The 17,746-nt window shown below is 39.3% G+C and overlaps 1 protein-coding gene across 38 annotated transcripts in view; it reads left to right on the forward strand.

Moving 5' to 3' along the window:
• The window catches only part of scaf8 (SR-related CTD-associated factor 8), a 314,948-nt gene that overhangs the window by 80,017 nt on the left and 217,185 nt on the right, over positions 1–17,746 (forward strand). For 14 of the 38 annotated variants that reach the window (XR_007934521.1, XM_051925175.1, XM_051925177.1 and 11 more), the window contains exons 9-14: positions 3,229–3,352; positions 8,867–8,995; positions 12,733–12,795; positions 12,960–13,069; positions 13,198–13,478; positions 13,993–14,093. The exons of 16 other annotated variants lie outside the window; for them this stretch is intronic. Coding sequence is in view for 21 of the 22 variants with exons in the window: in XM_051925175.1 (XP_051781135.1) it covers positions 3,229–3,352; positions 8,867–8,995; positions 12,733–12,795; positions 12,960–13,069; positions 13,198–13,478; positions 13,993–14,093 (808 nt within the window). In the remaining variant the exon portion in view is untranslated. The remainder of the gene's footprint in view (positions 1–3,228; positions 3,353–8,866; positions 8,996–12,732; positions 12,796–12,959; positions 13,070–13,197; positions 13,479–13,992; positions 14,094–17,746) is intronic. 8 more of the 38 variants (XM_051925178.1, XM_051925189.1, XM_051925167.1 and 5 more) reach the window with 6 other exon arrangements.

Below are 17,746 nucleotides of genomic sequence, written 5' to 3' on the forward strand. Positions count from 1 at the left end.
TATGAAGCTGGGAATTGAAACAATAATATGTTATTAAATGCATATGTCCCACAAGTTGGGTGTGGATGAGAAAGAATATTTCTAGAGTGAGGTGGATGAAGTAGTGGATAGTGTACCCAAGGGAAAGTGGTGATTGGAGTGGATTTCAATGGACATATTGGTAGGAATACAGGGGATGGGGAGGTGATGTATAGGTATAGTGTCAAGGAGAGGAATGAAGAAGATCAGATGATAGTGAATTTTGAGGAAAGAATGGACATTGCTGTGGAGAATGCGTCTTTTCAGAAGAGGGTGACACACAAGAGTGGAGGAAGATGCACATAGGTGGATTATATCCTGTGTAGGATGGGCAGTCTGAGGGAGATTGGAGACTGAAAAGTGGTGGCAGGGGAAAGTATAGTTAGCATAGGTGGTCTTTTGGGTGAAGCTGTAGATTAAGAAGAAAGGAAGAGGATGGTGAGGGCAGAGCTAAGGATCAAATGGTAGAAGTTAAAAAAGGAAGCCTTGTAAATTGGGAGTTCAGGGATTAGATTAGACAGGCACCAGGTGGCAGTGAAGGGTTACAGATAGCTGGGCATCTACAGCAGAAGTGGTAAGGGAAACAGCTAGAAGGGTGCTTGGTGTGACATCTAGACAGAGGAAGGAGGACAGAGAAATCTTGTGGTTGAATGGGGAAGTACAGAAGAATATACAAAGGAAGAGGTTGGCGAAGAAGGAATGGGATAGAGAGATGAAGAAAGCAGACACGATTGCAAGGAGATAAGGTGTAAGGTGGCAAAGGCTAAAGATAAGGCGAGTTGTATGAGGGACTGGACACTAAAGAGGTTACGGTAACAAAGGATAATAAAGGAAACATACTCGCTAGCTAGGAGAATGTGTTGAGTAGATGGAAAGAGTACTTTTCAGAGGTTGATGAATGAGAGAGAGAGATAAGGTTGGATGATATGGGGATTGTGAACCTGGTAGTGCAACAGAGTAGCAAGGAGGAAGCAAGTATAGCTATGTAGAATAGGAAGGCCGTTGGTTCAGATGGAGAACCGGGGGAAGCATGAATGTGTTTAGGAGAGATGACAGTGGAGTATTTAACCAGATTGTTTGTTGTAATCTTAGAAAGTGAGAGGATGCCTGAAGAATAGAAATGTGCGCTGGTACCAATTTTTTAAGAATAAGGGTGATGTGCAGAACTGTAGTAACTATAGATGGATAAAATTGATGAGCCACAGCATGAAGTTATGGGAAATAGTATTAGAAGCTAGGTTAAGAAGAGAGGTGGTGATTAGTGAGCAGCAATATGGTTTCATGCTGGGAAAGAGCACTGCAGATGCAATGTTTGCTCTGAGGGTGTTGATGGAGAATTATAGAGAAGGCCAAAAGGAGTTGCATTGTGTTTGTGGACCTAGAGAAAGCATATCACACAGTGCCTATTGAGGAGTTCTGGTATTATATGAGGAAATCGGGAGTGGTAGAGAAGTATGTAAGAGTGATAAAGGATGTATACAAGGGACTTGAGGCAGTAGTGAGGTCAACGGTAGGAGTAACAGATACATTTAAGGTTGAAGTGAGATAACATCGGGATTCACCTCTTAGCACTTTATTTGCAGTGGTGATGGACAGGTTGACAGAGGAGAATAGACAGTCCCCATGGACAATGATGTTTGCAGGTGACATTTTGATCTGTAAAGAGAATAGGGAGCAGGTTGAAGAGACCCTGGAGAGGTGAAACTATGCTCTAGAGAGGAAGGTCAGTAGGACCAAGAATACATGTATGTGAATGACTGGGATGTCAGAGGAATCATAAGTATGCAGGGAGTAGAGCAGGTGAAGGTGAATAAGTTTAAATACTTGGGATCAGCAGTACAGAGTAATGGGGATTGTGGAAGAGAGGTGAAGAAGAGAATGCAGGCAGGCAGGAAGGAAGGAAGGAGTGAGTGGAGAAGAGTGTCAGTAGTGATTTGTGATAGATGGGCACCAGCAAGAGTGAAAGGGAAGGGCCATAAAACAGTAGTGAGACAAGCTATATTATATGGGTTGGAGACAGTGGAACTGACAAAAAGACAGGAGACAGAACCAGCGGTGGCAGAGTTAAACATGTTAAGATTTGTATTGGGTGTGACGAGGATGGACAGAGTTAGGAATGAGTACATTAGAGAGTCAGCTCCGGTTCGACGGTTTGAAGATAAAGCCAGAGAGGCAAAATTGCATTGATTTTGACATGTGCAAAGGAGAGATTCTGGGTATATTGGGAGAAGGATGCTAAGGATGGAGCTAGAAAGCCTAAGAGGAGGTTTATGGATGCGATGAGAGAGGACATGACATGCAGGTGGTGGTTGTGACATTTATTCTTCATATGGCATCCCAACAGTAGTATGTCAAATTTCTTTTTGTTTTTATTGGTTAAACTTTCCTGCATTTGACATTTGCAGTCATTTAATTAACATCTGCTTGTCTTGATTGGTTTTATGTTGAATCAACACATGGAAATTCTGGTCAAGAGTTTTTTTTGCTTTTGTCTATGATTGTATCTAACTATTACCCTTGCCTCCACATTCCTTGTGAAACATCAACAGGTTATTACTGTATAGATTTATCTGACTGCCTTATTCAGAGAGACATATAAGATGAAGAGACTAGTTATGGATTTCTTTTTACAGTTGGAACAACTTTACCAGCATCTGTGGGATTATAAGTGCAGTATTGGGATTTGTTCAGATTGCCTGGCAGTTTAGATTCAAGTGGCTCAGCCCCTATACCACACTGTACATCTCTTCACACAGTCAATCTGTGTCATTAGATCACTTGGCCCCTGTGAACCCAGCAAACAGCATGGATCTGTCAGGAATGGGATGGGATATTACAGTAGTTGCTTAATTAGCTTAACTACTCCTGTGTACAATTTTTTTTTCATTGTTACTGCGTCATTTAGTACATTATTTTTATTTTGTAATTCAGTTTATCTTTTTGTATAAAATGCTCCTGATAAGTCCCTCGAGTCTTTCTGCTACCGATTGCATGAATTTTGGTTACAGTACAGAAAATAATGCTGGTCTTCCACAAACACACAATATAAATACTGAGCTGGTAGTATACTTTATTAATTTAAAAACCAATGTGTGGTCAACCACCGTGAGATATTGCGTTATCATAAATTAAACATCATCTTCTCTCTGTTTTCAGCAGGCTTGTAGGGAAAATTAAAATATAAATGTAAAAGTTGTCTGTCCTTTTCAGGCCTGTTGTAGCAGAATCCATCAACAGTTCAATATTCCATCAACTGGCTGAACACCTGCAACAGCAAAACCTGGAGCAATTTCAGAAGCAACTAATGGAACAACAAGATCAACAACCTCAGAAGGTAGATAGGTTGCATTTATTTTGGTAATCATAGCAGTATATTGGATGTAACTATCATGTTGTGATGTCACTGCATCTTAATGACAAGTTTTTGGGATAAGTAATAATAAAAAAAAAAAAAGGAACATTGAAAAATTTCTTAAGGTAAGCTGATGAATCTGGCCTTTTAATTTTTTTAGTTCTGATTGTGGAAGGACGAAGCTCAGCCTCAATTATTAACTTAATGTAAAAGTAATATGTGTATTTCGGGAGCCTAAAGCTGTAAATTCTTTATTGGAAGCTTATACGTGGGAGCTAATAAACATATACAGTGCATCCGGAAAGTATTCACAGCACGTCACTTTTTCCACATTTTGTTATGTTACAGCCTTATTCCAAAATGGATTAAATTCATTTTTTTCCTCAGAATTCTACACACAACACCCTATAATGACAATGTGAAAAAAGTTTACTTGAGATTCTTGCAAATTTATTAAAAATAAAAAAATTGAGAAAGCACATGTACATAAGCTCAAAATTAAGCTCTGGTACATCCTGTTTCCCCTGATTATCCTTGAGATGTTTCTGCAGCTTAATTGAAGTCCACTTATGGTAAATTCAGTTGATGGGACATGATTTGGAAAGGCATACACCTGTCTATATAAGGTCCCACAGTTGACAGTTCATGTCAGAGCACAAACCAAGCATGAAGTCAAAGGAATTGTTTGTAGACCTCCGAGACAGGATTGTCTCAAGGCACAAATCTGGGGAAGGTTACAGAAAAATTTCTGCTGCTTTGAAGGTCCCAATGAGCACAGTGGCCTCCATCATCCGTAAATGGAAGAAGTTCGAAACCACCAGGACTCTTCCTAGAGCTGGCCGGCCATCTAAACTGAGCGATCGGGGAAGAAGGGCCTTAGTCAGGGAGATGACCAAGAACCCGATGGTCACTCTGTCAGAACTCCAGAGGTCCTCTGTGGAGAGAGGAGAACCTTCCAGAAGGACAACCATCTCTGCAGCAATCCACCAATCAGGCCTGTATGGTAGAGTGGCCAGACGGAAGCCACTCCTTAGTAAAAGGCACATGGCAGCCCGCCTGGAGTTTGCCAAAAGGCACCTGAAGGACTCTCAGACCATGAGAAAGAAAATTATCTGGTCTGATGAGTCAAAGATTGAACTCTTTGGTGTGAATGCCAGGCGTCACGTTTGGAGGAAACCAGGCACCGCTCATCACCAGGCCAATACCATCCCTACAGTGAAGCATGGTGGTGGCAGCATCATGCTGTGGGGATGTTTTTCAGCGGCAGGGACTGGGAGACTAGTCAGTGTAAAGGGAAAGATGACTGCAGCAATGTCCAGAGACATCCTGGATGAAAACCTGCTCCAGAGCGCTCTTGACCTCAGACTGGGGCGACGGTTCATCTTTCAGCAGGACAACGACCCTAAGCACACAGCCAAGATATCAAAGGAGTGGCTTCAGGACAACTCTGTGAATGTCCTTGAGTGGCCCAGCCAGAGCCCAGACTTGAATCCGATTGAACGTCTCTGGAGAGATCTTAAAATGGCTGTGCACCGACGCTTCCCATCCAACCTGATGGAGCTTGAGAGGTGCTGCAAAGAGGAATGGGCGAAACTGGCCAAGGATAGGTGTGCCAAGCTTGTGGCATCATATTCAAAAAGACTTGAGGCTGTAATTGCTGCCAAAGGTGCTTCGACAAAGTATTGAGCAAAAGGCTGTGAATACTTATGTACATGTGATTTCTCAGTTTTTTTATTTTTAATAAATTTGCAAAAACTTCAAGTAAACTTTTTTTCACGTTGTCATTATGGGGTGTTGTGTGTAGAATTCTGAGGGGAAACAATGAATTTAATCCATTTTGGAATAAGGCTGTAACATAACAAAATGTGGAAAAAGTGATGCGCTGTGAATACTTTCTGGAAGCACTGTAGGAGTATTTCATTGAAAAATGCTTCTAATGAAGATATGCATATAACCAAACAGAATTGAGTGAATGGCAAAGGTGATATCTAAACAGCACAATATTCATATTGTACCACCCGTAATACTGCAGAATCATTTAGCTATTAAAGTATTAATCACATTCTCATAAATATTAAAATGTGATTGCAGTTTAAGAATCAAAATTGATTTGAAAATTATAAACGGTTCTAATGGCCATTTTGTTAGGTGTTGTTATAAATCATTGTGAGGGTTTTCTCCAGGGCTGTGGAGTCGGAGTTGGAGACAATTTTGGGTACCTGGAGTCGGCAAAAATGTACCGACTCAGGCTCCTAATAAATTTAAATTGTAATAAAAAAAAAAATACAGCAAGTTCAAATGTCCCATTTCACATACAGTAGTCATAATTAAGTACTTAATTAAGCCTAGTGCGCATAGTTGCATTACTACTAGTGTGACGTTAAGATGAGCTATTATACAACCAGACATTCACATATTGTAATCTGGATTATGGTACATTACAAAAAGTGTTTTCATTTTAATTCAGATATAATGTGTTTAACCAAGTTCATTTGAGTATAAACAAGTGTAATGCTGTAGGTGTGTGCTGTGGCCTGATGGGCTGAACTTTAACATAATGTTTCACACCACCTGTTCTAGAAGATTTTGAAATTAAAAAGGAACAGATTCTATGTATTGTGACAGATAATGCTTCTAATATGTTAAGCACAATTGAGAAAATGAATAAAGTAGATGAAGAAAGTGACAAACAGATATTCGAGGAAGACAGTTCTATAAGTATTGGAGAAAGTGAAACTGAAGAGAATAGTGAAAGTTTGGATAACATTGTTGAAGAAGAATCTAAGCTTACTACTATTCAACATATGCATTGTGCTGTTCATACACTGAAACTTGCAATAAGAGATGAATTGAAAGATCGTCATGCAGCTACTCTAATTGGCAAATTGAGGCAAGTAACTGTTGTAGCCAGGGCTCCTAAAACAGATGTCATTTTGAAGAGATGTGCAGGAAAAGAAGCCATTTTGGATCAAACAACATGCTAGAGAAGCACTTGTTTGATGGTAAAGTGTTTGCTTGAACTAAAAGATTTTCTTGAAGAACTGGACAATGAAAATATTTTAACTGAAAGCCAGTGGGAACAAGTAAAAGAACTGGAAAGTCTACTTTCTTACCCCTTTACTGTCACCAAGAGGTCACAATATGAAGATTTAACACCCAGTAAATTTTTCTTAGAATGGAAGAGCTTGATGTATTGCCTGAACAAAAGTGGAGGGTTAATAGCTGATGGCATTGTATCTTCAATGAAGAAAAGAGAGAGTCTCTTACTGGATAATCAAATCTTATCTGCTATTTATGTTGATCTAATGAACCAAATTTTGTTGAGCAGTGACCAGATTGCTAATGGGGAAAAAAGGCACTCTGTAATGTAGCAGTTCACATGAAGAGATTACTACTACCCGAAACACCACCACTGGATGAAGCTATAAGCACTGGTAACTCAGGATCATCCTCTTCAGATGAAGAATTAGACTGTGATTCCTACTTGGACAAAATGGAAGTTTCAAAAGCAAACCGACATCACCTACAGTATGTGTGGAAGATAAACGACCAGTAAATGTCCAAATAAAGAGATTCCAGCAGGAGTTTTTTAAAGAATTATAAGATGTTGAAAAGTATGATCACTCATCGAAACTGACTGTAGAAGAAGCCATCCTTGTTGATCCAGAGATTATTAGTGATGTGGCTAGAACTGTAACAGCAATGCCACCCACCCATGTCAGTGTTGAAAGACTATTTTCAGATCTAAAAATAATCGAGTCAGATTTAAGAGCTTCTATGAAAGAGGATCTGGCAGAAGCAATTCTGTTTCTTAGAACATTGCATTGAGTTAATTTTGGATTGCATTTAACAGCTATTCTACTCTAATGTATTCCAAGTTTAATATATAAACTGTTTTTTGTTAATGTAGTTAAGCTTTGTTTTTGTTTTAAAACTACCGAAGAATGTGGTTTATATTTTTTTGAACTGGTAAAGTTCCTGTTCCTGATTTTTATGCATGCTACTACTTTATAACCACTTGATAAAAGTAATAAATAAAACCTTATTGTTTTCATTTTTTTGTTTAACTGGCCAATACGGTAGAGAGTCAGCTTCCTAGCCGGTAGTTATGTGGTTAAATGACGTGTATGTTGTCTTCCTTCAATCAACATGGAAAATACATTAGCATATTAAATACAGAGGAGTCTGAGTCGGGGAGTCTGAGTCAGAAGTACCGGAAACTAAGGAGTCAGAGTCGAAGAATTTATCTACTGACTCCATAGCCCTGGTTTTCTCAACACCATCCATTTGTGTATTGCATCACTTTCAGGTTCAGCTATTTTGGTTAGTTGTCTTTCATTGGCATCCGCAAAATAAATAGATTTCTGCTCCTCCAAAAGTGCTTTTTTATTTTCAGCAAAAGGAATACAGCATTGCTGTCTTAGCCCCTATTTATGACTCCAGGTGTGATCCTGAACAGATCACTTAGTCTGCCTTTGCTCTGTTAATAGATATTTTTATATGTTCAGTGGAACCTCGGTTCATGACCATAATTCGTTCCAAAACTCTGGTCGTAAACCAATTTGGTCATGAACTGAAGCAATTTCCCCCATAGGATTGTATGTAAATACAATTAATCCGTTCCAGACCATACGAACTGTATGTAAATATATATATATTTTAAGTTTTTAAGCACAAATATAGTTAATTAAAGCATAGAATGCACAGTGTAATAGTAAACTAAATGTGAAAACATTGAATAACACTGAGAAAACCTTGAACAACAGAGAAAACTAACACTGCAATAGTTCACGCTATAGCGCTACCAACCGCTGGCTAAAAACACTTTTTTTTAATGAGTTTTAAGCACAGGGAAAAAAAATTAATATTTGAAAAAATCAGTAATTTAATAAACCACCAAGGAAAGTAACATTGCAACAATGCACGCTACGAACCGATCGCTGTAAACAGAAGTGAAAACAAAATCAAGCCCAGTGCATTCTTTAACTGCCTTCCTACCTTATGTGTCCAGCTCTCTCTCTCGCACTGCCTGTATGTGTGTGTGTGCGTCTGTCTCTCTCTCGCGCTGCCTGTGTGTGTGCGTCTGTCTCTCTCTTGCGCTGCCTGTGTGTGTGTCTGTGTCGTGCTCTCTCTCGCTGCACAGGGAGAGACTGAACATGAACAAACCGAAAGGGAAACTGGCTTGTTCGTATACCAAGTGTGTGGTCGTGAACCTAGGCAAAAGTTTGGCGAACTTTTTGGTCGTAAACCGATTTGTATGTGAACAGAGGTTCCACTGTATCATCTGATATTATAAGTCTCCTTGGATAAACTTGTAAGCTAAATGCATAATATTAACTACTACTCAGCTATGAATCATTAATCAGTTGGGTCAAGTTCTGGAAGGGAATGCTGGATGTGCTTAAATTTATGTGTTAGTTGTAAGTCATACAAATATTGGTGCTATTGTTAGTATAATGTATTCATACTTTTTTTTTTTAAACCCCACTCCTGAAGACTTCACTTGAGACTCAAGAAGGGATGTTTGGGTCAGAAAACTCTGCAACACCATCACAAGATGATAGTCAGACTCAGCTTCAAGATCCTGATAACAAATTAGATGATTCTCTTGACATTCAGCAGCAGGTAACAATGCATATGAATATTAAGTATAACTGAGAAAAAATGTACTATGTTTTACAAAGTACATGATTTTGTTTTTTGATCATAATTTAAAAAATGCATATGTAATTGAAAAGATGGTACAAAAATAAGAAAGATTCTACCTTGAGATGTTTAAAATGCTTAGTGTTTAATATCCTAAACACCGTGCTGGAAATGTATCAAGTTAGCTGTATTTTCACAGGATACATTTCTGTACTTTTAAGTGTGTTTCAGGTACCTCTTTCAGATATTATAAGTAGTCGGTTTCTTAATCATTAAATAAGCAATTTCTTTAAATATAGTATTAATTTATTGGATATTCTAATACAATATATAATGTCTTTGAAGGGGAACTGGTTTTCTGTTTACGACTTTTGGCATTAATTTAATTTTTTTATTGAATCGCTTTATGTGCAAGTTTGAATTAAAATGAGACATGCTGCTTTGTTTTGTAAACTACTACTTGTCTTGTTTCACATGTAGACCTTTGAGTCCCTCAAGTTACACATGATTTTTTTCAAATCACTGCATGTGCACAGCTGTTTCCATTCTCCATAATGCCATCCACATTACTAACCGAGAATGCTAAACCGGATGGACGCAGGGACATCCGGCAATGGGCCATGGCCGCAAAAGACGTACTGCGCAGGCGCCCCACAAATCCCCTCCAAACCCCCCCCCCCCCACACACACACACACGCAAGCAACGGGAACCGGATGGAATGCAACGTAAAATAAAAAATGAGGCGTCGCGCACAGAAAAAAGGAGCACAAAACCCATTGCACACGAAACGGGACACACACAAAGAGGAGGATTCAACAAGCCCCTAGCACACAAAAAAAAGAAGCCGCGAGCACCACACAAAGCCCATTGGACACAAAACGGGACAGACTACGGACATAGCACACGAAACTTACACAAAAACGACGATTCAGACCCACGACCACAGTAACATAAATAACAAATGACACACAAAGCCCCATTTCTAAATGAACCGTCCGTATTAAACATACGTCATCTCAACACGTTCACAATATGCAGTATAGGTAGATCTCATTACAATGAGGCACTATTAACCGTTCAACCGCAGAAAAGGCTCCATATTAACAGTGAGTGCGATCCTCCTTATTACTTATCCATATTTCTCACGCTCACGAACAAACAAGTCATGAATTCACGATCACGGGTACAAAACGATACCGCTCGGATAACGGGACCAAACACAATTCACACTATGCAGCATAGGTGGATCTCATTACAATGAGGCACTATTAACCGTTCAAGCGCAGAAAAGGCTCTATATTAACAGTGAGTGCGATCCTCCTTATTACTTATCCATATTTCTAGAAGAAAAAATGTCTCTGGGCAGCGAGGGGACAAAATAAATAAACGCAGACGTCTACACCGCACATCTCAAATGCCGGAAAACAAGCAGGCAAGGCTCCAAAAAGAGAAAGCTCAACTGACCGACATACAAAAACAGGCAAGGCTCAATACAAACAATGCACGCCGTAAACTACAACGGGCTTCTCACACAGCACAGGCAAATCGATTACAGCTCCAAAACAACACGTCCCAAATACTGGACATACAACGACGCGCCTCTCAAACAGCACAAGCAAAACATACACGTCATGGACATCAACGACAGACACCTGCTAAACGATTGCGCCAGTTAGCTGACAACGCGTTCAATAATGAGTCCACTATTCAGGAAAATTCATTGGGATTAATGAATGTCATTTGCAATCATTGTCATTCACTTAACTTCCCTGAAGAAACAACTAGCAATACAAGTAATGAATTTACACGTTGTTCTCAAATGGGTCAAATTAGACTGCCTCCTTTACATTCATATCCTGAATATCCACAGAACCTTCCTAGGGTTACCACTTTTAATACAAAAAAATAAGGGACGCATACTGCAGCGGGGGCCACATCCGAGTGCCAACAGTTTGCAGACTCTACTTAAAAGACCCGCCCTCCTCACTGGACAGTTAAAATGACCAATCAAAATAACGATGACATCAAGTATTACCCAATCAAAAGTAGGAAAGGAGGCATCTTCATAAAATGCGTGTGGGATGATTTGCATGAGACGCTGCTTTAAAAAAAAGGATTAAAAAAATATGGGACAAAACCCGTCCTGTATTGATTCAAAACGGGACGAGCAATTTCATTCTCAAATACGGGACGATTCCGCATTTTACAGGACGGGTGGCAACCCTGCCCATTACTAAACGAACCGTCCGTATTAAACATACGTCATCTGAACACATTCAAATTAGGCAGCATAGGTCGATCTCATTATACTGATCCACTATTAACCGTTTAACCACAGAAAAGGCTCCATATTAACAGTGAGTGCGATCCTCCTTATTACTTATCCATATATCTAACGCTGAAGAACAAACAAGTAATGAATTCACGATCACAGGTACAAATCGATACGGCTCAAGTGACGGGACCAAACACACGAACCCGCATTAAAAAAAAAAATACACGTCAGCGCATACAACGCGCTTCTGAAACCACGGAAGAAAAAATGTCTCGGCTCCAAAAACGCAAAGCTCAACTAACACATTAACAGAAACGAGCGCAAATGGACAGACACAATGAATGTACACGCATACAGCACGCGTCTCAAAGTGCTGCATCGGAACAGGCAAGGGTTCAAAACGAAACACCTCGAGTCTCAGAGATACAAAAACGGCAGCGAAGGGACAAAATAAATAAACGCAATTCATGAAAATTCATTGGGATTACTGAATGTCATTTGCAATCATTATCATTCACTTAACTTCCCTGAAGAAACAACTAGCAATACAAGTAATGAATTTACACGTTATTGTCAAAAGGGTCAAATTAGACTGCCTCCTTTACATTCATATCCTGAATATCTACAGAAGCTTCTAACTGACTAAGTACCTGAAAGTGAAAACTTTATGAACTGCATTAGATCCTACAATAGTTCATTTGCTTTTGCATCTAATGCCATCCAGTCACTTACTCAACACCATTGATAAACTTCTACAAACGTTGATAAATAATAATATTCCCTTTGGAGCAAAGGTACTTTTATTAGGAGGAGATTTTACACAGTGCTTAGCTATTATTCCACATTCCATGCGCTCGGCTATTCTGCAGTCCACCTTAAAATACGCAGACAATTGGCATTGCTTTCAAAAGAGTTACGGAGATATTTGGAACAGCAATCTCATTACACCAAATACCCCTTTTAACACAACAAACTATATTATGTCCAAAAAATATTAATGTTGATCACATTAGTAACCAGGTCATTTCATTACTTCCTGGAGTTGCACAGCTCTTTCTAAGCTCTGACAAAGTTGACTCTGATGACGACAATGACCATCTTAATTTCCCCTACATGCACAACTTTATTTGCTTCCTATATGCGTCATCTACACCTTCACACTATGCTATATCTCATTCATACATCACACTGTTTGTAATTTCAGAACACCAGGGGTTGGCGAGCGAAGCGAGCAGGGGGCAGAGCCCCCTAGTATATAAAGATTAGAAGAATATCTATCCTCTTTTACAATTTTACTCAGTTTTTCAAAAACCTTTAGAGTGCTCATGTATGTATGTATGGTTTGTCACAGTCAGTTACAAATTAAAACATGTCTAACTACAATATTCATTATTGTAGTCCTATTATAATTTAATTTTAGTCCTTCATACTTTATTTCAGGAAGCTGTGGTTGCCTGTGGAACTGCTAACACTGTATATGGCAAAGTGGAGGGATGGCTGCAGGTAGAGTTAAATTAATGCACATTTTATTATATTATAAAATTGTCCATCTTTTGATTTACTTTAGGTATTGCTAAATTTATCTGCAAGTTTTTCATTCTGAGTAAAAGTTAATCGTATTGGGATTAATAACACAGCAAATGCTTGTATGACTAATCTCATTGCAGGACATGGAAATCGATGAAGCACAAGATATAGTTGATGAGGACATTTTTGAACCTGAGGAAAAGAAAGTTATTGAATCACGTTCTAGGACACGCTCTAAATCTCGGTCTAGGTTAGATATTTGTTTTGATTGCATTATTCAATTTTATATTCTTGCTGTGTTGTCAAATTACTTATCTTGTAAAAATATGACTATAGAAATTAGATGCTTATCATAAATTTGTAATTTTATACTTCTAGCCTTCCAGGAAAGGAAAATGATTGTTGGTTTCAGGGCTTTGACATGACAGAGGTTCATAAAGATTCACAGGTGACATCAATTTTTAGATCACCAAGGAAAAGAAGGTCACGGTCTCGGTCTGGCTCACGAAAACGAAAGCATCGGAAACGTTCAAGGTCAAGATCAAGAGAGAGAAAAAGAAAATCTTCTAGATCATATTCAAGCGAGAGGAGAGCACGAGAAAGAGAGAAAGAACGACAGAAAAAGGGACTGCCTCCAATACGATCAAAAACACTTAGTGGTAATATAGCACTATATTAAAATATAACTAACTTTTCAGGCTTCTCATTGTAACATTGCTAATATACCTAAACCATGCAAAAAATCTAAAAGCTTTTTTTGGGGGGGGGGGGGGGGTGAAGGAGCTATAATTGACAATAGAGGACAGTTTACAATGTTCTAAAGTTTTTCAGTTATTTAATTTTTTTGGGAGTATTTTAATAAAATACCTATCTAGGATAAAGTATAATTTGCAAGCAACACTAAATAAAATAACCTATTGTCAGTACTAATATTCACATCATTTTATCTTTACCATGTTCTTATCTATCTTTATCTGTTACCATATTTATGTTTTTTAAGACTCACTCCTAGAATCTCTTTCTTCTTTAAATAAGGGGAAGATAGACAAGTTTACTGATTTGTTTTACAAATAGAAGCCATTAGGATTAACAGTGGTGGCAAGTATGGTTACTTATTTAATGTAATGAAATTTCATTGGTAATATCTAATCATGTTTATGCATTGTGTTACAGTGTGTAGTACTACACTGTGGGTCGGTCAAGTGGACAAGAAAGCCACTCAGCAAGATTTAACCAACTTGTTTGAAGAATTTGGACAAATTGAATCAATAAATGTAAGTTTACTCAGCTGTGCCATCTGTATAATGTTTCTGATGTGTTGATTTTATTTCTTATGTCTTACAATGTTGTTGACATCCTGCTTATAAATTTAGAGACTTAATCTTAACTTTATAGTCTGTTTACATACAGTGCATCCGGAAAGTATTCACAGCGCATCACTTTTTCAGCATTTTGTTATGTTACAGCCTTATTCCAAAATGGATTAAATTCATTTTTTTCCACAGAATTCTACACACAACACCCCATAATGACAACATGAAAAAAGTTTACTTGAGGTTTTTGCAAATTTATTAAAAATAATAAAACTGAGAAATCACATGTACATAAGTATTCATAGCCTTTGCTCAATACTTTGTCGATGCACCTTTGGCAGCAATTACAGCCTCAAGTCTTTTTGAATATGTTGCCACAAGCTTGGCACACCTGTCCTTGGCCAGTTTCGCCCATTCCTCTTTGCAGCATCTCTCAAGCTCCATCAGTTTGGATGGAAATCGTCGGTGCACATCCATTTTAAGATCTCTCCAGAGATTTTCAGTCGGATTCAACTCTGGGCTCTGGCTGGGCCACTCAAGGACATTCACAGAGTTGTCCTGAAGCCACTCCTTTGATATCTTGGCTGTGTGCTTAGGGTCGTTGTCCTGCTGAAAGATGAACCGTCGCCCCAGTCTGAGGTCAAGAGCACTTTGGAGCAGGTTTTCATCCAGGATGTCTCTGTACATTGCTGCAGTCATCTTTACCTTTATCCTGACTAGTCTCCCAGTTCCTGCCGCTGAAAAACATCCCCACAGCATGATGCTGCCACCACCATGCTTCACTGTAGGGATGGTATTGGCCTGGTGATGAGCGGTGCCTGGTTTCCTCCAAACATGACGCCTGGCATTCACACCAAAGAGTTCAATCTTTGACTCATCAAACCAGACAATTTTCTTTCTCAAGGTCTGAGAGTCCTTCAGGTGCCTTTTGGCAAACTCCAGGCGGGCTGCCATGTGCCTTTTACTAAGGAGTGGCATCCGTCTGGCCGCTCTACCATACAGGCCTGATTGGTGGATTGCTGCAAAGATGGTTGTCCTTCTGGAAGGTTCTCCTCTCTCCACAGAGGACCTCTGGAGTTCTGACAGAGTGACCATCGGGTTCTTGGTCACCTCCCTGACTAAGGCCTTTCTTCCCCGATCGCTCAGTTTAGATGGCCAGCCAGCTCTGGGAAGAGTCCTGGTGGTTTCGAACTTCTTCCACTTATGGATGATGGAGGCCACTGTGCTCATTGGGACCTTCAAAGCAGCAGAAATTTTTCTGTAACCTTCCCCAGATTTGTGCCTCGAGACAATCCTGTCTCAGAGGTCTACAGACAGTTCCTTTGACTTCATGCTTGGTTTGTGCTCTGACATGAACTGTCAACTGTGGGACCTTATATAGACAGGTATGTGCATTTCCAAATCATGTCCCATCAACTGAATTTACCACAGGTGGACTCAAATTAAGCTGCAGAAACATCTCAAGGATGATCAGGGGAAACAGGATGCACCTGAGCTCAGTTTTGAGCTTCATGGCAAAGGCTGTGAATACTTATGTACATGTGCTTTCTCAATTTTTTTATTTTTAATAAATTTGCAAAAATCTCAAGTAAACTTTTTTCACATTGTCATTATGGGGTGTTGTGTGTAGAATTCTGAGGAAAAAAATGAATTTAATCCATTTTGGAATAAGGCTGTAACATAACAAAATGTGGAAAAAGTGATGCGCTGTGAATATTTTCCAGATGCACTGTAAATAGTTTTTAATGGAGCAATGTAAAATTACAGAATCGTTTTAAATAAATACTTAGGTTAATAAATATAGATATACACACACAATATGGTCTGAACACACACCAGAGTGACTGAAAACGAAGAAAACTTCTGCCATGTCAGTCAGTCACAATGAGGCATTGTGCTGCTGTTGGTTTAAAGGAGCCCAGTAACATTTCTTGACACACTTATCCTGAAAGGTGCTCAGTGTCAGAGATAGGATGTGCAGCAATGTTCATAATGGAACTCAGTTTTGTTTTAATTCTCTTTTGTCACTACGTCCAGGGTCAAGAGTGCATCCCATAACTGAGTCAGCCCTTTTAATTAGCTTGTTGATTTGATGATGATGTTACTGGCATAGCTGACCACAGCTTAGGAAATGACAATGGCTGTCACAAACTTTTAGGAGATGTGAAGTATGTTACTACCCTCATTAAAAGAATGCAGTCTTCTAATAGAAAAGAGCCTGCCCTACTCTTTCCTGTATAGTGCCTCTGTGTTATGTGACCAGGTCAACCTGTCATTGATTTGGAGCCCTGGGTACTTGTAGGAGTGTTCCACCTCTACATCCACTTCCTGACTATTGAGCTGACTCAGAGACTCTGTGGTGCGGCGGAAGTCAATAAACAGTTCTTTGGTTTTGTTGGTATTGATGTGAAGACAGTTCTCTTTGCACCAAGAAATAAGTTATCCACCTGACTACCATACTCTGCCTTTCCCCCTTTCACTACACTCTATAAGTGCAGAATTATCTGAGAGTTTCTGCAAATGACATGATCTGGTGTTATAGTCTGAGGGGTAAAGAGTAAAGGTAAAATGAGACAGGTCTGTTCCTTGTGTTACTCACATCTGTATCAGAAACACAATCCTTGAATCTCACAAACTGAAGTCTCCCCGAAAGTCCTTTATCAAGGATACTGTAGGCTCATCCATCTACTTATCTCTGAGCTTACCCCTTAACAGGCATGGTTGGATGGTATTGAAGGCACTGGAGAAATTGATAAACTTAATCCTAATAGTACTGTTAGCTTTCTCCAGGTGAAAATAAGCCTTGTAGAGCAGATTGATAATTGTATCCTTCACTCCAGTCTTTGTTCGATAAGCTAATTGCAATGGGTTCAGGTGGTTTACCACAAGTGAACTTGTGCAGTCCAGGAACAGCCTCTCAGAGGTCATCATGATGTGAGAAGTAACGTCCACTGGTCTGAAGTCATTAGGTGAAGAGGTGTCCACCTTCCTTCCAATAGGAACAATGCAGGGTGTTTTCTACAGCTGCTGCACTTTCTGGAGCTTTAGGGACCGAGTACAACACAGTTGGTCAACGCGGGCTTTAAGAACTTGAGGACTAAATCCGTTTGTTCCTGTAGCTTTTCATCTCTGTACCATCCGTAGTTGTTTCCTTACTTGGTCTTCGGTTTTAGACAGCCCGTACTGATGGTCAGAGGTGGACCTGTCACTGGCCATTCCAATTGATATGGTAGGAGTTGTTGATGTTGTAGAGATGGTGTGGGGAGACTGATTTTTGGAAGGGATAATCTATTAAAAAGTTTGGTTCAGGGAGTTATCTTTGTCCCCATCACCTTGTAGCACCTGAGCCCTGAATTGCTGGATTCCTTTCCAAAAGTGTTTTCTTACACTCAACTTTTTGTTTAATACTTGCTGTGCTTCCTTAAGAGCCTCTTTGTCGCTAGATTTGATTTGTGATCAGATGTGATAGAGAAAAGAAATTAGAAAGTGTATGTATAGATCTAATTTGAGTTTTATTACAAAACAGCCATAAAAAATTATTGGTTTTGTTTATTTATATGGAGCATTTTACATTATCTCTGCATAAAGAAATTAAATTGCATAGTCTGTCTATC

This window comes from Erpetoichthys calabaricus, chromosome 3 (genome assembly GCF_900747795.2).
Source record: "Erpetoichthys calabaricus chromosome 3, fErpCal1.3, whole genome shotgun sequence".
Taxonomy (NCBI): domain Eukaryota; kingdom Metazoa; phylum Chordata; class Cladistia; order Polypteriformes; family Polypteridae; genus Erpetoichthys; species Erpetoichthys calabaricus.